At 41.6% G+C, this 23,489-nt stretch overlaps 1 protein-coding gene across 1 annotated transcript in view; it reads right to left on the bottom strand.

The window, feature by feature from the left end:
- Positions 1-604: 604 nt before the first annotated feature.
- ZMIZ1 (zinc finger MIZ-type containing 1) overlaps positions 605-23,489 on the bottom strand; it is a 309,751-nt gene continuing 286,866 nt past the window's right edge. Inside the window, exons 14-22 of the mRNA XM_050898815.1 lie at positions 21,069-21,279; positions 19,744-19,849; positions 19,018-19,178; positions 18,646-18,713; positions 16,705-16,773; positions 15,924-16,171; positions 12,703-12,866; positions 6,647-6,895; positions 605-2,954 (exon numbers count right to left, since the gene is read on the bottom strand). Of these exons, the coding sequence (XP_050754772.1) occupies positions 2,847-2,954; positions 6,647-6,895; positions 12,703-12,866; positions 15,924-16,171; positions 16,705-16,773; positions 18,646-18,713; positions 19,018-19,178; positions 19,744-19,849; positions 21,069-21,279 (1,384 nt within the window). The 3' untranslated portion in view covers positions 605-2,846. The remainder of the gene's footprint in view (positions 2,955-6,646; positions 6,896-12,702; positions 12,867-15,923; positions 16,172-16,704; positions 16,774-18,645; positions 18,714-19,017; positions 19,179-19,743; positions 19,850-21,068; positions 21,280-23,489) is intronic.

The following is a 23,489-nucleotide window of genomic DNA, read 5'->3' as shown; positions in this document are numbered from 1 at the left end:
GTAACTGAAGAACGGTCTTTCCTAGGAATTGTGTGATAGCAGCACCACACCACAACCATATTACCATGTATTACACCAAGGTATCTTTACTATTCTGCAGAGATCCTCTACAGGTTGTCATGCCTACATAAGAAAAAAGACAATTCTAAGCAGAATAAAATATACGATACTGTTTCCCTCCCCCACCCACCAACATCCCTAAGTGTTACTGTGCCCCAGTTTCAGAGCCTGGAGCACCAGTATAGTGATATAAATACGGTACCTTACATACTTGCTGCTTGCCTTAGTGCATCTTTACCTGTTCAGACAGCTGGTCCTAGGTGTTCTGCTCACTTGGGCAAACGAACAACATCTCTGCCATTACCAGCCCACAATCACCCACAGTCAATGAACATCGGTTGGTTAGTTGGGTTTTTTTTTTTTTGCCCTAGGCAATCACTTATTATTATGTTTCCACGACAGAGCTGGGCCCTGATTGTCCAGGTACTGCCTGATGTATCAATTCATTCATCACACAAATGGATATGAAATTCGGGCTAATTTGTCAAAAGAAAACGGGGGGGGCGGGGGGAGGGGCGGGGGGGAGAAAAAAAACCAACTCCCTTATTCTGTTAAAGAACCCTCAATTGTCTTTTTTAAAAAAGGACCCATATTTTTCTTCAGACAAGGTATTTAAAAACACCAGCAAAAGTATAACCAGATCATGAAAATGTTGAATATTATCAAAGACGATACTAAAATATTCACAAAGATATTTACAATAGCAATTCTTAAAATAATTGATTTTGCATAATGAACAGCGCCTTTCTTAAAAAAACTTGAAACAGGAAAAATATAAGTGTGGGACCATCTCTACATAATATGTTTGACAGATTCAATACTCCTACTGGAAAATAAAAGAACTAAACCGCCATTTCCTTTAATATCTACAGCAAGGTGCTGCTGACTAGCATATATATATCATGACGCATGTACAGCAGTAGTGGGAAACGTTAACAAAAAGAGCAAAATAAAACAAAAACCGCAAAGAATTTACAAATTTGACTTTGGTGAGGAAAGCAAATCCAGAGTCGTCAGCACAGAGCATGCCATTTACAGCATTGCAAACTAAACACAGAGGGCTAGGAAGCTATCTAGTCAAACCAACAGGAACAAACAAAATTTTGCCTGGCACTTCAGTTTAAAACATATTGTGGCGAGCAAACGAAGGGTGTTTGATTGGGTTTGGGATGAGGAAAAGGAGTAGGGTCAAATTTGCTTTAGTAACAAAAAGAAACGAAGCCAATAACTGTACAGTGGGCAAAAGCTGAAATGTTGCACCACAAGGGCAAAGTTGGCACACATGCACTTCTTACACAGCTACTGTACATCATTTATAAGAGAGAGGAAGAGAGAGAGGGAGACGAAGAGCACAGAAATGGGCACAGAAGCAATAGGAAGCTCATGCAGGAGCAGCAACCACACGAGAAGCACAGATCACAGGGGCAAGACAGTGATTGTGGCAGCAGGGTCTCTTGAGGGCAGTAGCAATCTACCGACAGTTACTTATTCTCCCCATGCCCAGTCCTTCAGGAGAAAGAGCTCATCCCGGCAGCCAAAGTTTAAAAAAAGAAACTGAAGGAGGAGAAAAGAAAAAGGCTGAATCATCTGTAACAGTCACGAAAACGGAACACAAAGCAAAACAAAAATGAAGCTGTAAGATGTCTGTCCAATGTCAATGCCCCTTCTCAAGCTGATTATTAAGAATAATTCTGCAGATAGTGATGTTACTCTCCCTCCATTCTGCAGTGATTTCCTGGCTGCCTTCAACCCATCTTGTCTTACTACGTATTGTGCAGTACAGACAGTGACACAATGCTCGGGGCACCGAAGGCTGTAGGTAATAATCAGGAACAGGTTGGTTTGCATCCCCCCTCCCTTTTCCATTCCGTATGGCATTCATGGCAAAAAGATCTATTACAGCAATCTCAACAGCTGGATGTTAACGCAGCCACAAACAGTACTGATTTGAAACCAAAACCACAAAAAAATCCCTAAACATTGGAAATATTTTTTTTTAAATTTTTCCTGGGTGTTTCCAATCTGTGTGTTTGGCCAGAGGAATCCTCTGCAAAGAGGTGGTTAAGATTCCTGCTTGCAGAAATACCAACACCCACGGCTGCAGCCTGGAGATTCTCAGGACTCTGCTACTGAAGTCGCGTGAGCTAAACTGCTGGCTCCCTCTGACGGGCCTGTATGTCTTCCCTATCTTTGCCACTTGACTGTAGGATTTGTGCTTTTTTGAGCTTTGCATGTGTTTTTGTTTTTCGTTTTGTGTGCGGCCAGGACAATCACTCCAATGCAAACCTGTGGTTGGAGGGGGGCAGAGGGGCGGTGGGGTGGAGGGAGATACAGTTTCAAAAAAATGGAAGAACACGCGTTGGAAGGACACTCTGAGATGGGTCAATTAAAGACAGTTCCATTTTGTTGCCTTTTCTTCCCTTGCCAAGATTCGTTTTTGCCAAGATACTTCACACTATGTTTATCACAGAACTCTCTCTCTAGAGGATGAACAACAAATGGGGTTTCCAATAGCTGCACAACTGTCTATGCTTCTTTGTCATGTGTAGCACGGCAGACTCGGAGATTACTGCATTTATTTATTTTTTGTATTTTTTTCTCCCATCACTTTCGCAGTCTTTGAAGCTGACAAAACCAGTTCTGAGATGAAGAAAGCAGGGAGTGCACCATTGGATCAAGTTGTGAGGTTTTTTTTTCTTCTCTTGTGGAAAAGGAGTGTTAAGATTCCTCGCTGTGCAGCCACACACGTGTGAACAAGTGAAAGGGATGGGAGAATACACATGGTTTCAGTTGTTCTCAAAGAGAGACAGAAGGTCATCATTGCTATTGCTTGGCAAATCAGGAGGATCCAGGTACGAAAGCAGCTCATCTGGATTTGTGAGTTCTGGAAGCAGCTATAAAATATAAAGATAAAAGGAAAATTACAGATAACAGAAACACAATTGAGGAAAAAAAAGGGATTAAACACCACACATTCCTGGAAACTGGCTTTCATATGTATATATCCAAATAAATTGGAAGGCAGCGACACAAACCTACCACCCTAAGATGATGCAGTATCCACTTGTTTGTGAACACCTGTATTACTCAGTTTTCACCTGTGAATTACATTACCATCTCATTTAGGGTTTCTCAATCAACATCTTCATCACAAAGTTCATCAATAAACGAAGTATATTTCCTGGCTAGTGATGCTGACAAAAACTTCTCAATAAATGCTCGTTATGTATGTTACTTTCATATAAAACACTGAATAAAAACTTGAAACATGCAGTTTGAGTAATACATGTTTGAGCTTTAAGGCAGATCAACAAAGACTGGTCTGACTTGCACATGTCAGTGCGATGATGACCCAAAGCCTGCATCCCTATAGGAAGAGGCAGCCCTGTCCTTTCCTCACCCCTCAGCCACCCCCTAACGCCTCTGTGTGCTGATGTAAGCTCTGGGGCAGTGAGCTGGAGCAGGGAACTTGCCCAGGGTTAAAACTAGCCCAGAAAGAAAAAAAAAAAAAAAAAAAAGAGGAAAAAAACCCAACTGAGAAGGAGTATGGGGAGAGGAGCGGCAAGGCAGGTGGGTGAGTTCTCCTTTCTGTGGCAGTGAGTTTACAGTGGTTGGAAGTACTTACGCAACTACAGAATTACATGCAATTCCAGACATTGTAAATGGTCAGGAGCATAACACCCCATCCAACAGAAAATGCACTCACCTCCACAATGTTTTAAAGTATCAAAAAGAATAGCTGGGGGGGTGTTATTTCTATTTTTATTAATACCGTGTTTCAAATAGAAAATTTTGTTTTTCCAGCCATCACTCAGATTCTTTTTGATCTGACAGATAACAAGCAAATAGTAACTCCTGGGTTGTGTACCAGGCAATGTTTTCTGCTTCACTCTGCATCTTACCATATCCTAGTCAAAAGTAAAAGTGTCATCTATAAAAAACGGCAGGGAAGAGTTTGTAATAAGCTCCCTTTATCTTCAGTGTTGTGTTAAAGCAAAGACAGAAAAATATGGACTGCTTTAACAAACTTTATACTAGGTATGAGAAATTCATTTTAGGTTATTCTATGTTTTCAAATACTATAATAAAGTATTGATAATATTGATAAATAAAAGCTTGACTGCATCACATTTAGCATGCAAATATTATATTTATATGCTTCTGTTACTCCTGTGGAAATGCAGCTTCATCTTCTAATGTTATATGGATGAACATATTTTTCAATAAGCTAAACATGAAATGCAGAAAGAAGTTTATTACTTCCTAAGCATTTTGAAAAAAATGCAATGTCAACTTTACATAAACAGAATCTCCCAGAAGGAATGCTTTTCTTAAAATACCACCTCCTTTTATTCATGGTAAAAATGCTGTTGTCGTAGTGCTAGACTAAAGATGTAAGGCTTTTAAATGTATTTCACCTGCTATCATAATTTTTTATGAATACCTAGTACAGAAGCCCAAAGGAAAACTGCGGCCCCACCAAACACATAGAAAGTAAAAACCGGTTGAAATTGCCCTACGTTTTTACAACTCAATTCTTAGAACTTTAACATAACGTCTCTGAGACTCATTCTTGTGTACAGGGGATTTTTAAAAAAAAATTGTTTTAGAAAGGTGAAAGTTTTAAACAATATGCTCAGTGTCTCTGAAGATGAAGTCTTCTAGGTTTTGAGGGTGACCCCGGCTTGCCTCGGTCAGAGGGCACAGCCTGCCTCCTGCCCAGCTGGTGTGAAAACCAGAGACCTCAGAAAGGACTTGCTGGGCGTTGAGGGTGCTGTGCAGGAGCCGAGGTAAGAGACAGAGGAGCGCCGGGGGCTGCGAGGGGGGAGGGGGGCAGAAGCTACGGGAACGTGCTAGACTTAGGGGCAGAATTTGGAGAGGTGCACCCAGCGCTCCTGAAGCGAACACTCGAGAGGTCTAACCAGTCATTTGAGTCTTGTGCCTCTGCTGTCTGAGGTACAAGTGCCGGTCACCTGTATCTGTATCTATACGAGGTATATCCTTCAACCCACATTAAACCTTAGACTACGTCCACACTGAAGTCCTAAAGAATTAATGTGACTGTGTCAGTAGGGAGCGGACCAAGTTGCCCATGGTACAGTCCTCTGTTTGGTGTGCTGCATGGGACTTTATTCACCCTGGTTCCACAACACAGCCGCTGAAAGTTAAACCCATTAAAATAATCCATCTGATCATGACTGAGCTCACAGATATTTCAAAGAACTATATTCCCCATGCTGTACAGCACCTGCCTTCTCATTTAGCTAAGATAATTTCAGCCTCCCATCAGTGATAACCACAGTACTGTGATAAATGTACAGGTTTTTCTACTTTGCTTTTCACTGACGAATGAGTGCCTGACCCATAACAGCATACTTTATGTTGCTTAAATATTTGAAGAAAAAAATGACATTTTTATTTCACCTATTAATAGTGCTCATACGGGGTCCTTAAGGGTTCAGAACTCTAATTGCCACATGAACTATCGTTCCCAAAGGATGTGCACGTGACTGTGTTGTGTGAAACAGCAGCAGTCTGGTTCAGATAGAAGTTACGCCACTGAGCACTGTTCCTGTAACTGGAGCATCCATCCCTCCCCTCTGGGAGGCTACCTGCTGGCACAGTGCTCATGTGTGATGGGGAAGACGTAAGTATACAGCAACAGTAAATACAGCTATAAATCCAAAGCACAGAGGTGAACATTTCTCTCAGAAAATTACACTGTGCAGCTGCAGACTTTGGAACAGACAGAAGATACACATATGGGAACACGACTCAAATGAAAATCCAATCCTAGTGCTAAGGAATTTATATTTCGGGAGGTAGGTGGTTAACCAGAGAGATACCTCAGATAATTCACTTTCGACTCCACTGAATGGATGGTAAGAGACGGAAGATTACTTTTGGTCTTAACACTAGGTTTATCTTTGTTTAGTTGTGAGCTGCCTCCCATAGTGGCTAAGGAGGCAGAAGATGTCCTTGTTGTTTACTTCGCTATGTAGCATACCAGGAGGAAGAACTAGTGCTGCTGCGCTACCCACACGAGCAGGTATGGATAGGCACAGCCTGTTTTTGGCGGCAGGGAGCAGGGACGGTGCCACAGGGTGGGCCAGCACAGATCCCCTTCCCACTGGCCAGGGCATGCTGCAGGGCTCAGCGTGCAGCTTGCTTGGCACAGCTCCGCCACAGTCAGAACCACACACAGCTGCGTCCTTCCTCTTATTCAGGCACTGCGATGGCTTCAAGGTCTAGACGAGCACACGGGAGCCCCCGTCCAGCGATGAGGGCGAAGGGAGGAGATGGCTCCCAGCCTGGTGCTTGAACTGCCGTCTGAAGAAATGCCTGCCTCAGTGCTAGCAAGAGGGGACGGCTCGCACGCCACGCAGCTGCTCAAACCAGAACCGTTCTCCCAGCAAGCCAGGAGTGCCCTATCACCTCGGCTGCAGCACCTGCGCCCATGTACCAAAGCATGAAAGGATGGCATGCGCTGTGGAAGCGGCTCCCCGTCCCCACGTCCTCCCCGCCCTCCCGCCGCGATGCGAAGCACACGCTATGGCAGGCAGATGATAGTATGACACAGACTTACATCCAGCGAGGGCTCCGGCATGTCGGGTGCTCCCTGTCCACCAGCCTGACCCTCTAAGGCTGAGGAGGGATTAAAGGTCAGGTCACTGTGTGGATGGTTGCTAGAAGCGGCCGGGGGCGGCTGCCGGGACTGCTGGGTAGGAGGCCCGCTGTGATGTAATGGCTGCCCTGACTGGCTGCTGGGGTGAGGGACGTGCAAACCTTGCTGCATGGAAGTATGGGACTGATCAGTGCTGCCGGGATGAGGGATCTGCGGAGGAGGAAAAAAGCAGGAAAAGAAAGTGAGGCCACAAGGTACAGTGCTCGCAGTGCCTGACTCTGTAACTGCATGTTACAAAAAGAAATAACTTAAATAAATTAAAAAGAGACACACACAACAAAAAAAACCAACCCCCCCCCAAAAAAAACCCCAAAAGAAATAAAAAAGCGCAATCAGAAAAGAAAACTCCATATCCCAATGCCGGAGGAAGTGTTTCAGCTTTTTGAAGGTTATCTGCACGGGGGAGATAAACATGTTGGATTTGTGCTGTTGGTTTGCTTCCTTGTGATGTGGGAAACTGCGCTCGAAGATGCAAAATAACGAACCCCAAAGAGGAGGGAAGGAGGCTTATGGGTGCTGCTCAGCATTAGCAAGGCAGATGCTTTTGCCCTAAAAAATTCCATGAATGAATGGAGAATTTGTTGAGTAATGATCCCTACGCCAGGAAACTGATTAACCGAGAAAATGCATCATTTCTGCTCAGCCCCCTTATTGGGTAGCTCCCTGACACCACTGCCTATTCGTGTTTCAGCTCATTACAAACATCTTGCAAACACCAGCCCTTCCCCACTCCCCGCCTCCTTTTCTTTTCCAAATGCAACACCCCTTTTAAGGGCTGAAGATTTTCCTCGCTGATATTCATGGGTTCTGATGGTTGACAAAAAACCAATTTGGCTCAGCTAGCGAGCTCCCCACCCATCAGCAGAGCTGCTGCAGGTGGCTGCATACCTGCTGACTGCAAAGTACAATGCATTAGCTTAAACTAAGCTAATGATCACGCTTCTGTTTTGTATTCATGCTGTGGATAAGTTCTCTAGCAAAAGCTTAGTATTTTTTATGTTTTCCGTGGGGAATAAACTACCAAACCACATGCATCTTCCAAACTCTATTATGGAGGAATGGGCGAAAGTCTTTCTCACATGACAGAGAAGCAACAAAAATGCACAGGCCCAATTCTTCCTTCTGCTGCATGTCACATTCAATGCTAGTGGATTCTTTGGGGCTTGACCTTGGTGCCATGAGAAAGAAGTGTCTGAATGCTTCAGAATCAAATGTCTCATGTTAATTGGGTATATGGAGAAGCAAAAAATGTAAACATTTTTTGAGGAACGCTACATATTGCCACAAAGTGGAGCTGAAATAAAAGAACAGATACATACAAAAACAGCATGAAATTCATCCAAGCCAAGCCAACAGAAACCAGCAAAATGCTATGTCAGCATTGACCCTTTCACATCACAGTAAACTCAAGGTTATTTTAACCTTAGTCTTCAGTTTTCGAAAGCAAAAGGGAGGTTATTACAAAATTTAATTAAAATGTTCCCACAAAACTAAAAAAAATTACAGAAACAAGCATTTTAAAAAATCCATTTCACCACTGATGAAAACTGAAACCTGAATACTGATCCATTGGGACAATCATACTCAGCTACACAGAGGTCCTTTTCAATACTTTGGTAGTATGAACGTTGGTGGAAACGAGAAGGATTCTATGTGCAACACTGCATTTGGGCCTCTTTTCCCATATAAGAGTTTAAAGTAACTTTTAAAACGTCCTGATACACACTCTTCTCTCCATTAGGGTCACAGCTTGACTCCTTGAAAAGTATTCTGCAACATTACTGTTGTTACCTTAGAGATAAACTTGTACAAAGTCTGCCCACAGACCAGACCTTAATGTAAATTAATCTGCAGCCTAAAAACTTCACAAAAGCCTAAGTGAAAGTAGATGTCTGTCCAAATAGTACTGTTTCCTTCTTCATTCATTGAGGACACGTGCAACAGAAAGTGTGGAAACTAAGAAAGCTTAATAATAACAAAAAGTAAAAAGCAATTTAAGACAGTGTTGGTACAGTGGGAAAGGAGTTTCCGGAAAAAAACAAAACAAAACAAGATTATCTTGAATAATCTCTTAAATTTATCCCTGAATGCACAAAGCAAGAGTCATACTGGCATGTTTATATCAATAATTATTTAAACCAAGAGGCATTCATATGTTCTCAGACATGTTTCAAAACAAATGAGCAGGTCAGAAATTCTACATTATGTTTATATAGGCAAGCATTTTATATACATAAATATTTAGTTGATAAGGCAGTATCTTGGGCCCTGACATAACTGTTGGATAGGGAGTAATTGTTCATTGTAAGACTGAGGGTCACCATAATCTTAAACAGCCATCACAGGTTCAAAATCCATCTCACTTAGGCCACAGACTCCACCAGCCTGTGAGAAAGCAAAATGCTCAGGACTTCAACATTTCTGTTTGCATTCAGCTAACTTATGATAAGTTTGCCATGGTGCAAAAACATTCTAAGCAATACACTTTGTGTATGTTCAGCTTGCATCTGCAACTCCCATCATTTTATTTTAAAAACACTAACCCATACTACGACCGCGGAGTCTAACAAAGTTGCCTTTGCTTCCATAGCAAGGTAATTCCAGAGCTGTTTTTAGGAACATAAACTTTGGCACTCTTAAAACATTTACAATCTATAAAAGAAAAGCTTATAGCAGACACAACTACATCTTCAGCTTAACAGCACAAAACACCACAACTCTTTATGAGCCCAACAGCGACCTGTAGGAGTGCTGAGATGTATAGCTGTAGAGCAACGGGACCCGCCAGCTGCAGAACAATGTTCCTTTCATCTCAGGAGAAAATTGACAGTGAAAAAAAAGATCAGCAGGTTAAGTTGATGGTTTATATCGCTCTCCATTACTGGGGTCATAGTTTTACCAACTCTTTTGCTGGGTTAGCTGGCAGAACCACTGAAAGATGCCATCCTGCCCTGCTGCTGTTCTTGGCCACTTTTCCCATCCATGCCTTCATTGTCGGGCGCATTCTTGCAGACATGCAATGAACTCAACTGGGGAACTGACATGGATCAAAGCTAAACTCCTCCCCCCCCCCGAATTAGTTTCCAATCACATCAGTACCTGGATCCAGATCACTTCATGGCTGCAACAACACTTGTGCTGGTGTGAGAGAGAGGAAAAGTGAAAATGGAAACAAGAGTGATGACTTTTTACAGTGGCACCAGCTCATTTCACTGTGTATATGAAACTATGGCGTGATCATCCATTGCTCAGTCATGTACCACTCCTTACACTGTCTGCAATAAGCACTAAGCTAGAGCTAACTCTGAATTCACCTTTGTCTAAAACTTGTTTACAATTTCTGAAAACAAACATGATGCAATTGTGGCAGCTATTTTGTAGCAATCTTGCACTGACATAGAAACATCTGTTCTATAGTACTCACAACACTTTACATTGGGAAAGAGGTATTACTTCCAGCCACGTTTCAGGCCTTGATTTTTTCTTCTTCCACAGGAGCAAACAACAGTGTTGAGAGAAGGTAGTTCTGATGATCCAGCCCTCATTACCCAGCCTGCCTACACTGGTCAAACACATCTGCATTTCCTAGAGTGACCTACGGAGTATGTCTGGAGGGATCAACTTTCTCTGCCTACCATTATATAAGGGCCACCACATAAATCTTCATAACAGGAAAATTAGGAACATCCTCAGCAGCATTCAGCTCCAGTTAGAAATAGATCTCGGGTCTAAAAGGACCAAACATCTGATCCTGACTCACCTTGTAAACACAAAATGGTCAAAGTGAATAGTAGATGAAAACAAAATACACCTTAAATGTGTAAAAAGGAAAGACAGAAAGCCAGACAAGAGCACAGGCAACATCTTAAAACCTTAGCTCAATTACGCAATGTGATTTATAGTTATTTTCGTACAGAGATGTCTGTCCAAAGACATTCAGCTACACAATTTAGGAATGTGTTAATGGCATGCATTTCTCTAAAAGCAGTAATTTTAAAGCTGCCTTTCCTGAGTGTCTGCTACAGACAAACAGTTCATTTTTGAGAGAGAAGAAAGGAAGAAGGAGAAAAAGAGAGAAAGAGGAAAGCAGAGACTTTATAATACTGAAAAAGCTGTGTGGGAGCACTAACAGTCCTCGAATGTGGCCTGAAGACTACATGGCTACGTTGACAAGGTCAATCTAATCCCCTTGTGCTAATAGACCTGAAAACTGATTCTCATTAGAGAAAATCAGCCATTGACATAAACTAGGTGGAACCTGCTTTAGCGCCGCTTCCCGTTCCCAAACAGTATAGCTTACGTATCATGATAGATGAGGGAGAAGTGAGGCAAAGGTTTACTTTAATTGCCAACTATCATAAGCAAGTATCAGATTTGCTACAGACTGGCCCACAGAACCAAAAATCTAGTAACATTTGCCCAAATACCCTCTTACAGCTCTGGAACATGCATAGCCTTGAGCAACTTTCACCTTTGCTATCATCTGTAAGCAGTCCCATTTTCAGAAAGCCACAGATTCTTCACTTTCATATTCAACCACTTCGTAACCCTACCACTTCAGAAATTTCACTGGGGCAACTACTATAGCAAAGGTATAGCAGTTAACTGACGAAGTCAAGAAGTAGGTGCCAGGTAATGGGAGGCAAAGAATAATTCCCTGTGGCTTTGATTCAAAGGAAAACAGCTGTGAGTGGTTCAGGTTGGTAGTATTTCCCCTCACTACTATACTCTAATACTGTATGGCTGGTTCTGATGCAGATAATTCAGACTGCTCTTTAAGTTGGGTATGTGAAATTTGCCAACGTAAAATTAAGTTTACAGCATGTTTGTTCCGTCCTTTATTAGCCTGTAAAGTGGTAAAGTCGTTACGGTTTCTGGACTCCTCCTTTGCAGACAGTCTTGTTACTTGGGCTCTCTCCAAGCTATACTAAGAACTCTCTCTCCACCCTCTTCCTATTTCTCACCATCCTCCTTGGAAAACCCACTGCCAGCTAGAGGAGACATTGACTGAGTAGGCTTTTGCTGAGCATCTGCTACCACATTTCCCCATTACATTCTGAAATTGTACTTTCTAGTATTCACTGAAGACATGGCACAGATGACTTGTCAAGTTAAACATCCTTCCTGTGCAGTAACAGCACACTGTAAAGCCCCTGCCCTGTAACTTAAATGAACATAAAAGGATGTACACCCTCCCCTTCCCCCCGAGTTAAAATAGATGACTAGCCATGCCTAAGAGCTAAATGCTGCTGGTAGCTTTTCTATCACCTAGCTGCTGCGGTACTGCATTTTCTGGAGATATATAAAGTTCTGTATATAAAACTCAGTGCTCTGAGCAAGCTGCTTTTCCAACGCACAGTTCTGCCTCTCCATCTGAGAACTGAGGAACCTCCATTTTTTAGTCTCTTACGCTGATACGCTCTCAGACCAGTGGCAGCGTCTCTCCTTGAAATCTACAGACTTGTCCTATTCCCGACAGCTTAAAGGTGCCTTTCATGCTACTTGGGTAGAATTCCCTCTCAAAATGCTTTGATGCAAATTTTGCCCTCAGGGACAAAGCCAGGGAAGATATTGTCCCTGCTCTGAAGTTAGCCAATGTCTTGCTATAACAAGCTGTCTGCTGAAGATGGACATTCACACACCCTGCCGGCCTAGGGAATGAAGGTGTCAGAGCAAAGTACAATGATTAACACAAGCACATCGAGCCAGGTTGTCTCTTTCAGATAAACAAGCTTCAATGACAATTCAAACAGCTCAGAAATGCTTCTCCAAAAACTCAAAAAGGCCAGAAACTAAAAATGGCATTTTTGGCATTTCTCAGGACTACTGTGTTTCACAAACTTCCAAAGTGAGGAATCCACAAAAAGTAAAAGCAGCTCACAAGGCAAGTCCATTAGCTGGATGAGAGCTCCTTACCCCCACAAAGGAAAATCTACATCCACAGCACCATTACTTACAGATTCCTGCATGGGGTGACTGAGAGGTTTGTCGAGAGCTGCCATGCTGCTCGGCATGTCTGGGGGATGTGACAGCTGTGGCCCATGCATGAAGTCATTCATAGACGTGCCACCGGGATTCCCGTGCGGGAAGTCAAAATTGCCATGACCTTGGTAACTGTTGCCTAAAAAAGAAACAGATGGGATATGAAAGAAATTATTTGTTTCTCAACATTGATCTCTCAGAGTATCTTGTAAAAGCTGTGCGGCACAGCATCCTCCCTGGACAGCACAGGGCAACTGCAACGCTGAATGTGACAACACTGTGCTCCCCACTGCTGGAGCGAGCTGGAGGAATAGGGAGGAAAAAATGACACTCAGCTTTCCAACACTGGCTGCTGTAGTAATTCATGTACATGTTTCAACTAATTGAAAACTGCTGACATTTTGAAAAACTACTGTCAAGTCACCACATAAACTTAACCAAGTCGAGAAGTGAAAGGGATATTAAATTCTCTGCAATATTTGCATCCAGAAGCATCTCAGTGCAACTGAGACTGACTGCCCAAGTCCAGAATTATTTATAGGACACCTGTGTTATTTATGTCTACGCTTCTACACACTCAGTAAGACTGTAGGATTGCTTCAGTTTCTGATGAAGCTAATTGACAGAACTGTATCAGGAAGCTGCCACAGTACCAGTTCATAGCACAGCATCTATTTTCCCTCTTGTCCTGTAGTATAAACAGGCAACTTCCATTAAGACAGTGCAGAAGAGGCCTTCATGTCTAATTGGGGTTTGTGATGTAATTCTCCTTGCTCCCACAAAACCTAATAAAATTCACTTGACTCGCTGCAAATACAACATCAATTTTCTCCTCTTGGATCTATTCTTCTCATTTTCAGAGTTATGAATTGGCTGCCTGTAGCCTGTGTTTCAGCATGTGGATATGCACGCTCATAATGAAAAACTAGTGAATTTATGAAATCCACCTAACTTCAGCCTGAAACAATATTCTCCAAAGCACCAAAATTTCACACCAATTGGGAATAAATGATCTGGATTTACCCCCACGCATCTACCATCTAGCAACAAGCCTGGAGTCCCCTGCTGGTCTGCAGGACAAGTACTGTATGACCATCATCAGTATGTTTTGATCCATCCCACCTCAGCCCAGTGATCTTCACTTGAATTCTAAAGCAAGCATGTATCCCAATACAGGGATTTTACTCTCCATATTTTTCTGTCCAGATCCCTGTGTTAACACTTCCAACTGAGATACCAACTCTGGTGGCTTATTTGCTATGAGCAGCAAAAATTGAACTAAAGCCACTCAGCTATTTCTTATAAGCAACTGAATTGGATGATACTGAGCTCTGAAATAATAGAATAGCTTTGGAGCTTGCATGGAGAGCCTGCAGTTCGTCAGCTAAAGTACAGCAGCTTTAAATGTTCAAGTCAACAAGGGAGTCTGACAAACTGAAGTAGCTGCATCATTTGCTCTTTAGCACAGCTTCACAAGCAGAAGTTTAATCTCAGAGGAATAGAAGTCATTAGCTATGTAAGAGTATTTCTCAAAGAAGTTAGGACTTTGATCTATCATGTAAATACTGCAGAGCCTTACTAATTCTCATTTTGTTAATCTGCAAACTGGATGAGTCTCACAGAATATAGCTGGTCTTGCCTTGCTTCTCAGGAAAGATTTAATAGCAGGGAGCTGGAATAAGGTCTTCTACTACTGAGTACTTGTTATATTTGCAAATTAAACTTCAGTATGCTTACTGTCAAACCCAAATAAACAAACATAAACCACAGTAGCAATACTACTACTACTTTGCTCTAGAGTACTGTTAATCAGAGGACATTACCTAATTCTAAACACTAAGTTTCAGTGCACGCAGTGATGGAGAATGAAGATGCAAGGCAGTATGCCCAGGGAGTCACAGCCATGCAGCAGCACGCCCTTCTCTGGGGCAAGAGTTGTGCCACATGCTGAGGGACAGACCTATAATGACATTTAGGATAATCTGGTGCTCTGCATTGATATGTCTATTGCAGGGGAAATAGGAGAGCGTGGGTTTCACCTGCCATTGATGAGTCAGGGCTCCGAGAAGCAATGACTACCTCTGCTGCAGGATCCACAGGGGAAAGCAGGGAAATAACAGTCTAGGCAGCAATCGTTACACAAACCCTAAACCCCACTTTACGTGACTACCCTGTCCATTCCTGATTATGAGCTAGAAAGATGACGAAGAATAGATGGCTCTGTTCTCATGCTCTGACTGCACTCCTACTAAACGAGTGAAAAATTTGTGATTCAGTGCTCTTGGCTTTGTTATAGTAATCATTCATCTGTTTGAAAACCTAAAAAGTTTTATCATCTGTCATCAGTTTTGCAGTCATTGGAGCAAATTAACCATATTTTGCATGCAATCCATATTTTTCTTCAAATGCTTGCAAAAAGCACATATATCACCTTGTAATCAATTTGAGGATTCTGATGGTGTGAACAGTTGGTCTTTTCCCAGAGCTGAACTGAGTCATATCATATTACTTGCAAAAGAAACAGTCTCTGGTTTCATATTTTCAGAATTGTCACTGTAATTGAGTTATTCACAATATACCAGTCATTTGAAAACGTATCTCCACTGCCTGTATTTAGTTCCCTGTCTCTCAATCTGGCACCACATGGGCAGAGGAACTCAAAAGTAATTTTCTAATGCAAAGATGTTTGCAAAGCAGTTAATATCTCTTTAATTAAAAAGTCATCCACTTTCTGGGTGGCCTACCAAATGTCACCCACCCGGTCACAAGTTAAACTTAGTGGCCCAAGTAGCAGGGTTAATGGGTCAGGTTCTCTACTTTGTAACTTCTACAGCACTAGGAACCTTCACTTATGAATGAGAGAGGAGCAGAAGGAAAACGGACAGAAAAAATGAGTAAAGATGTATATTGTGGCAGGCCGTGAATATATAAGGTAACATACAATGTTTTTTGATTCAGGGAGGGCTGCATGGCAATAAATACGACAAGCACCAATTTCCTTACTAAAATATATTTTCCTCTAAACAGATGAATCTTAAATGAAAAGACCAATGCAGAATTTCAGAATTGCAGCCATATAATTTGCTTTCCTTATGCATCTCTCTGAGAAGATGCACTGACATACCTGAATCACAAAGCTGACTGAACCACTGACTTCTCGAGTGACCACCTGGGTGCACAAAGCTGTAAAACTAACCTTGGTTACCATATTCAGTGGAGTTGTTGCCTCCTGGAGGAGGGGGTAGGGATGGGTAAGGTGACGGGCCAGGACCCAAAGCTGCAATCATCTCCATCACATTTGGCATGATCATCTGGCTTGGACTCATGGTCTTAAATCTTTTTGAGGGAATGCCATCTGGGTCATCTTTGATGTGAATATCTGACTTTATAGGGACTGGCCTCCAACTGCAAGTTGGATCAATGGTAACTTCTTCAAACTCTGAGCTGTAAAATAATGTGAAAATTTTAGCACATTAATCGATTTTTTTTTTTTTTTAAATCAATTCTGCTGAAGTTTCCGTAAGAATCTGCATGGTAACAAATGTTCTGAAATGCTCTAGTATAATACAACCTCAAGATCTTTCACTCCTCAAGTGTGTGCCGAAAGCAAGTTTTAAAAAAGGCAACTGTGAGAGCACATTTCTGTGTTTATCCACACAATGAAATCCAAACATATCTATGTGGTCTGCCACATGTGAATCAGAGGGACTACTTGTAAATACAAGAAAGCATTTAATCCTCCATTCCCACTCTTCCCTCTGCTTCATTGGTGAGGCTGCCATCAAGAGACAACCCAAACAAGATCTATTAAGTAGATGGAAACTGATTCACTGTATCATTAGCTCCACCAAGGAGCCATGAAATAGAATATTCAAGTTCAATCACTAAGACCTACTTTGGCATAACTATCTCAGTACTCATTAACATATCTCCTAGTTGTTTAGTCTTGGATATCAGAAATGAATAAGTTCACTTACTTTTGTATAGCGTTCAGAATACCCCACATATACTGGTCAACCTCCAAGCCCTCCAGCAGAGCAGTTTTACTAGAAAGGAAAAAAACCCCAAACCTCATGTTAGAATATCGCTACACATGTGTAAAAGAGGGATGGAAGAAGGATAGGTTAGTGATGAAATGAGCAAACTGGATCCACCAACTTACTATCTGTAACACATAATTTAGGAATGATTTGGGGCAAACAGTTTTAGTTCTACATCTGCATTACCAGGATAATAGTATTCTACATCAAACAGATGAGATAAGAATACATCTACTTGTGTGTGTCCACAACCTGTTCACATCCTTTAAATCATTTTTTTAGTGAAATATATTGTGAACTTAAAGGTTTTTCAAACATAGCAGATCTCCCCTGTGAACATCAGCTAGTACTATTTTTTTTTTTTCAAATTGGATCTCTTTTTTTTTGAGCTACACAGTAATATGGCTTCAAAGTAACTATGTATTACAGCTATTTTACTGAAGATCAGCACAGATGAGGACAGAACAAAACAAAACCCGAAATGATTTAGTTATGTAGGCACTTAGATCTGAATGCAGGTGCTCATACTCAGAGAAATAGGACAAAAATTTTGGCCTGGATTTATGAATACATAAATTAAAGAAGCAAGACATCCAATTCTTGTGATATTTTTAGTGTAACTTAGAAGACAGAGAAGATTCAGGTAGTTCAGAGAAAGCACCTGCACTTTAGGATATGTATCAATCATGGACAGTCATTGAAACAAGCTCGTCTCAAGCCTGCAATGTCCACAGAAGCAGATAGAACGGACAATCTCCACTTCTAACATCGGTTGGTGCAGCAGGGATTGAACTGGAGACTTGCGGAGATAAAGTACAAGCTGCTACAGCTACAGCTGCTTGAGCTAAAGAGCCCTGGCTCCTCAGCTGAGGCTGGAACAAACTCGTAACCCTGTGAACTGAGCACAGTAGGTTACAGACACTGAACTGGCCTGCAGATGTTCTGCAATTCCTTTTGCCCAGTTAAATGTAAGAATGGGCAGTCTGTAACTACTTCAAAGCTTTTTGTTCCACTTCTTCTGCAGTATACTAGCTCTCTGGTGAAAACATAAGGTTGAAAGTATGCAAAGGTATCCCTCTTTTCCTTTAAGCAATCACTTCAAACTTTTGCTCCTTGGAAATCTTTTACCTTTTTTAAAATCAGCCTTATTCTGGACTAGAAGCCTTCCTGCTTCCTGCTCTCACTAATTTGAACTTGATGTTGACTTTGACCTTAGAGGATTCAACTTCATTGCCTACCTAATTACTGGGAAATGCTGCAGTCTCCAAAATTCCCCCTCTCCTCGAACACTGCCGTTAACTGCATATCTATGTGACTCAAAGCACAGTACCTGAGACAGTTATTTGGCATCCTTACTTAATGTTCAGCTGGATGCTGAACACTTTAGTATCTAAATACTTGAAGTTCAGTAATTTGGGCATTACAACATTAAAATTATACAAAAATAACTCCAGAATAGACTATCCGTTCTTTTGCCATGGCATGTTGTTGTCTGGCAGTTGCTTATACTTCATAATCTAGGGGAATACAAACTCCCAGTTCATTCGTTTATGTAGATATCTGTCTTATCAATGTAAATATTTGAGCTTCTTTTGAACTCTACATAACCTGTTGATAGCCTATAATGAGAGCTCACAGATTACGTATTTTGTGAGAAAGTATCTCGTTATCTGTTTTTAAATTTCTAATAATCCAGGGTGTTCCCTCAATTTATGAAATATTGCAAGAATTCTCATTGGACTTTATGCTATTAGGTAAATGTAATACATACACCTTATTTCCTAGCACTTCCTTCTTCTCCCCTCCATAACCTTAAATATGATCTGAATTTGGTCAAATCATGTACAACTGCATTTCATGTAGTATGGTTGCACTTACTTGCATACCGGACACCTCCAAGTTCCTCTTTCACAGTTCAGTTGCAAGTAAGATTCCAGATCAAAGCACTAGGTATCAGAAAGAAACACAGAAGGGGGGATAAAAAAAAAAAAAAAAAGAAAAAAAGAGGAAATTAACTGCATCAGGTGGACAAAAGTAAAACTGCCATGAAAAAAAGCCTGCTAGCACTGAAAACTAAACCAAATAGCTTACTTTCTCCCTCTACATTAAACATATACATAGTTAATTATTTAAGTTGATAGACACAAAGAAATCCCATTTCATTAGGCTCTCTCATACTATAACCAAGCTAAAGGTACTGTAACAACACGTGGCTGAGGGAATACTGCCAGGCCACTGGCATCTACTCACTTGTACATGCTTGCAGTCATGACCCCTTGCTGGGAGCTGAATCCGCCGGAATGTGATCGGACACTTCAGAGACACTTTAATAGCAGTTTGCTCTACTCCATCTTCCCCATTTAGTGTCGCGTTGCCAGAGGAAGCTGCTACGCTACTGAAGTTCCTCTTTACTGTTTAGGAAGAAGGTACGTGTATGTGTGAGAAAACACAAGTGTACTGTAAATTCTAATGTAGAAATCTGAAAGACTAACACTTCAACCTTTAAGGTCCAATTTAATGGACAATTTATCCACATAGGTGTATTCTGTGTAATTTAGAACATTCTCCTGAACAGACAAACCATCACACACATGCGTATCAGCTATACCCTCAACTAAATAACGTGCCATACAAGTACTTAAAGCAGCCCTAAACAAATAAAGAATAATCTTTCTACACGGGGCTTTTAGGTAAGTAAAAAACAAATATGGGGGAAAAGCCAGAGAGATTCTCCTGGAATGGGAGAGTCCGTGTTGGGAAATAAGTTTGTGTCCTTGGTACTTTGTTACCCTCCCCAAATAGCCCTCAACATTTGAGGATACCGAGGATTTAATCTACGCACATGATGTTCTGGAAATTCCTGACAAGTACAGCTTAAGGTTTTCAATAAGCAAGTAAATCTTGTGTAGAAATAGCTTATCACAACTGAACATAGGCATTCTGGAAAGCCATCACCCACACAAAATGAAAACTCACTCTTAGTGATACAATGTTCTGCTGGGAGGAGGCGTTTCTTTAGTAGACCTTGAAGTACAGATCGAACTGATGGCCGGTGTACTAACTGCAACACGAACAAGTGTGACTGAAAGAAAACACATTTTGTTACCAAGAGAACCAAACACACATGGTAAATATGCTGCTGAACAGAGCTGCATTCTTCCCTTGGACATGTGGCTTCCGTAAGAGCCTGACGCTTAAATACGAAAGCTGGTTCTGCTCTGCTGCGCACATGCGCTCCCTTAGGGATATTCTGCACGCTGCACAGTATGTTGTTCCATGCTCCAGGAGCATACATATACAAGGGCTTTAAAAAAAGCAAAGATTTTCTGCATATTCTCCCTCCTTAATATTCAGAATACACAGGGCTGATGTATTCATCTCTGACATCAGGGTTTATTTTTAAAACCCTGGATTCTTTGACACAGTCTAGCCTACCTGCCTGCCCTCAGACTACGTTGGAAGTTGCAAAAACTACTTCCTACTGATGTGTCTGGAACCAACTGAATCTTCTTCCCCAACACAGAGCTCGCTGTGGATTCACAGGATGCTGCCCCTGCTCTTAGCCACCAGATAAATGACATTATGTGGAGAAACATAAGTGTGAACTAAAGCCAAATGGGTGGATGGCTTCTTGTCAAAATGCCTCACACTGTGACCTTGGGAGAGGTAGCAGCTTGCTTTCTTGTCAGTGACAACAGAACAGTCAAAAGCTCAGACCGTATGTGTACAACAGTCCGCATTAAAAATACAGAACTTGTCCCGAGAGTAACTAAACCATGGAAAAGGAGAAAGGGGAAAGTTGCATGGTCTAGACTGCATCATGGAATATGAGTTTTTCATCTGAAAAGGTATTTGAAAAATCATCACCACCACCAATGATTATGGTGTTGAAGTTCTCATGTCAAACCAAACACAGTTTAATACCCTAAGTAAATGAAATTAGTACCAGACAACAGTCTGCATCACAATAATCTGCTTCTACGTTAATACACTTTAGCCGCCTTGTTACACGGGCACATGCTAAATGATCTCCTACCTGGAGATCAAACTCCCTTCCTCCCCTACACCACAAGCCTTTTCAGAGACATCAGAAGGACACCACTACATTCTGCAATAATTCAGTAGCAAAAATTTCCATGTTAGCACTCTGACTGTGTCAACATCATCAAACAAGCACCTTACCAGAAAAATGCACAGAAAAAAATGAAAGTAAGGCTCTTTCAGCTAAGGCAACATTTGCAAACTGTACTAAATAGCAAACTCAGCATCAGCAGCTGCAGCCGTGAGCTCAGCATACTTACACAACAACATGCTGTGACTGTAATTTGAATCGTGTTTCTTCCTGGCTGGCAGACGTGCTTTAGGTGCAGAGGTTTATGAGATGTCTTGTTGTCGCCACGTTCGATGGTAAGTGGGGTTGCATTAACGCTGACCTGGACTGAAGCTGGCCAGTTTGTGTTCATTTGTCTGTCTTCATGGTGATAGCACTTGAACTGTAATTCCAAGTCAGACCTGTACAACAACCAATAAATCTTCCTTTAACTTTGCTTTCACATTGCAGAGGGAGGTCGTTTAGATGCTAGGAACGCTTTTTCTTTATCAGATTATTTTTCTAGAATTATTGCCAATAAAGGATATAACATACTTTTGTCATAAAAGCCCTTAACAGAAGCAACTCATGATGAATTAATGATGCAAGCATGCCACAAAGTTGTTGTTAATGTTTTACACTTATAAAGGACTTCCCAAGGGAACATCTCAAACCACTTTGCAAAACTAGACCATGGAATGATCCTGCAGAAAGAAAAATGTTAACATGAGGTAGGTCCTTCCTGTGTGTTAAGAGTTAAGAACAAGGAAGTGATATGCTGCAGTGGGTTGTGCTGGAAGACTGTGGATTCTTCACTACACTTCAGAGCATTTAAAAGAGCATTTGAATGAACACTTGTCAGACAAAATACAGGTACAGCTAATCCTGCCTTGGAACAGGTAAATCAACTAAGACAAAATGACCCCTGTATCTCACCTCCTGTGTTTCTGTGATTCCAAATTAACACAGCTGTGGATTAAATCTACCCAATTTAGACCTTCTTCCAGAGCATGAATTCCTCCCACCTCTCCAATAATAACTTACACACACTATTTAGCTCCTCAAAGATTAGTTTTATAACATCTCCAAAAAAGGAAGAGGCTGAGATTAAGTTAATCACAAATTAAGTGGGTAGAGACTATGACTTCAGCTTCATACCTGGCTGTTAACCTTGTGTTAGGAATGAGTAATTTGAAGAAGAAATTTAAAAGAACCTGAAGAACTGAGCTGAAATGTCAGGATTCTGCTGTTCATGACAGCAAAAGACAGCTGAACGTTTATCTTTTATGCTCAAAAATCTAGGTGCTCATTTCTTCATCTTGCCTGAAGGAAGGTATCTTTGTAAGATCCATGAGGAACAGCTCATTCAGGAGATCATCACCTTAACTGCCATTGTCCTTATCCAAAACCAGAGATTTCAATTCTGACTTAACATTGTCTTTTCTGGATTTCAAAACATCAAGATTTAGCACTGGATAAAAACATGGTTTTTTTAAAAAAGAAAGGTATAGAATACAAATTACCTGACCTTTCAACATAATCCATCTATATTAAGTCCTTCCAGGCTTTTTTTCAGTATTTTATTAACAATTTTTTGAAAGCTCTCTCTGCAAGATCCACTGGAGATTCTCACCTCACGAGAACATACTGCAGTCACCCAAACCCGGAGGGAAGCAAGGCTTGGTACCTCTGATATAAAAACCAAGTGGATTAAGTGTGTTCCCGAGGACTCTAAGCAGGCCTGCTGAATGTCACAGGGCGGTGACAGAGCTCAGGAGACCCTCATGTTCTCAGCACACAGTGTCTCCACCATGGGACGCTATTAATAACTGAGCAGTGCTAAGACTGAACCAGCTTCAAGGCGACATTTTCCCTGCCTTCAACATTTCTGTTTCGCGTAACCACGAAAAGTTCCCAGCGGGGAGAAAAATAGTTGCATTGCTATTCATTATGTGTGTACACGTGAGAAGTTTTGCCCAATATTTTAACTGGCAGACAAATATTACGAACTGGCTCGATTCCACCATTCTCTATAAAACCGAAATCCATCCACACATGTGACTAATTCATTTTTCTGGAATCCATCCAGCCCTGAGTTAAATGTGAAATGACTTCATTACAGGACCATCCGTTCTCCCCACTATTAACAAGCTTTTCAAAACAGCAGACCTGAGCACAGTTTACCTATGAGTCTTCATTAAAACAAGTTTAAATAAAGGCTATGTGTTTGGTAAGCTAAAGAAGAAAGAAAGAACAGATATTAAGAAACAGCCTCATGCCTCAGTGCAGCACTATAAATCTACTGAATGAGCCAGCACAATCCCCAGTAGTGATTACTTATTAATAAGAACCGGCAAATAACTGCCAAAACTCCCTCTGCTGCGAGTACTCCACGATAATGAAATGCAAGTAAGCAATAACTGACCTCAAAGTTAGGTGTTAATTATTGGATGTGGGCCGCCTGCAATCTCCCTCCCTTCCAACCCCCAGGCTACCTCAGGGTAGGGGGGCACCACGGCAGCAAGGACTCCTGCATCCTGCATCAAGCCTCAGCTTTAGAGCCAGAGTCCGTCCCTGGGGCAGGGAACTGAGCGCACCTCTCTGCCCACCTCACACCCTCCACACCATGAAA

Source organism: Gymnogyps californianus, chromosome 6 (genome assembly GCF_018139145.2).
Source record: "Gymnogyps californianus isolate 813 chromosome 6, ASM1813914v2, whole genome shotgun sequence".
Taxonomy (NCBI): Eukaryota; Metazoa; Chordata; class Aves; order Accipitriformes; family Cathartidae; genus Gymnogyps; species Gymnogyps californianus.
Note: the sequence above shows the minus strand (reverse complement) of the source record. Positions and strands in the feature narration are given on the sequence as shown.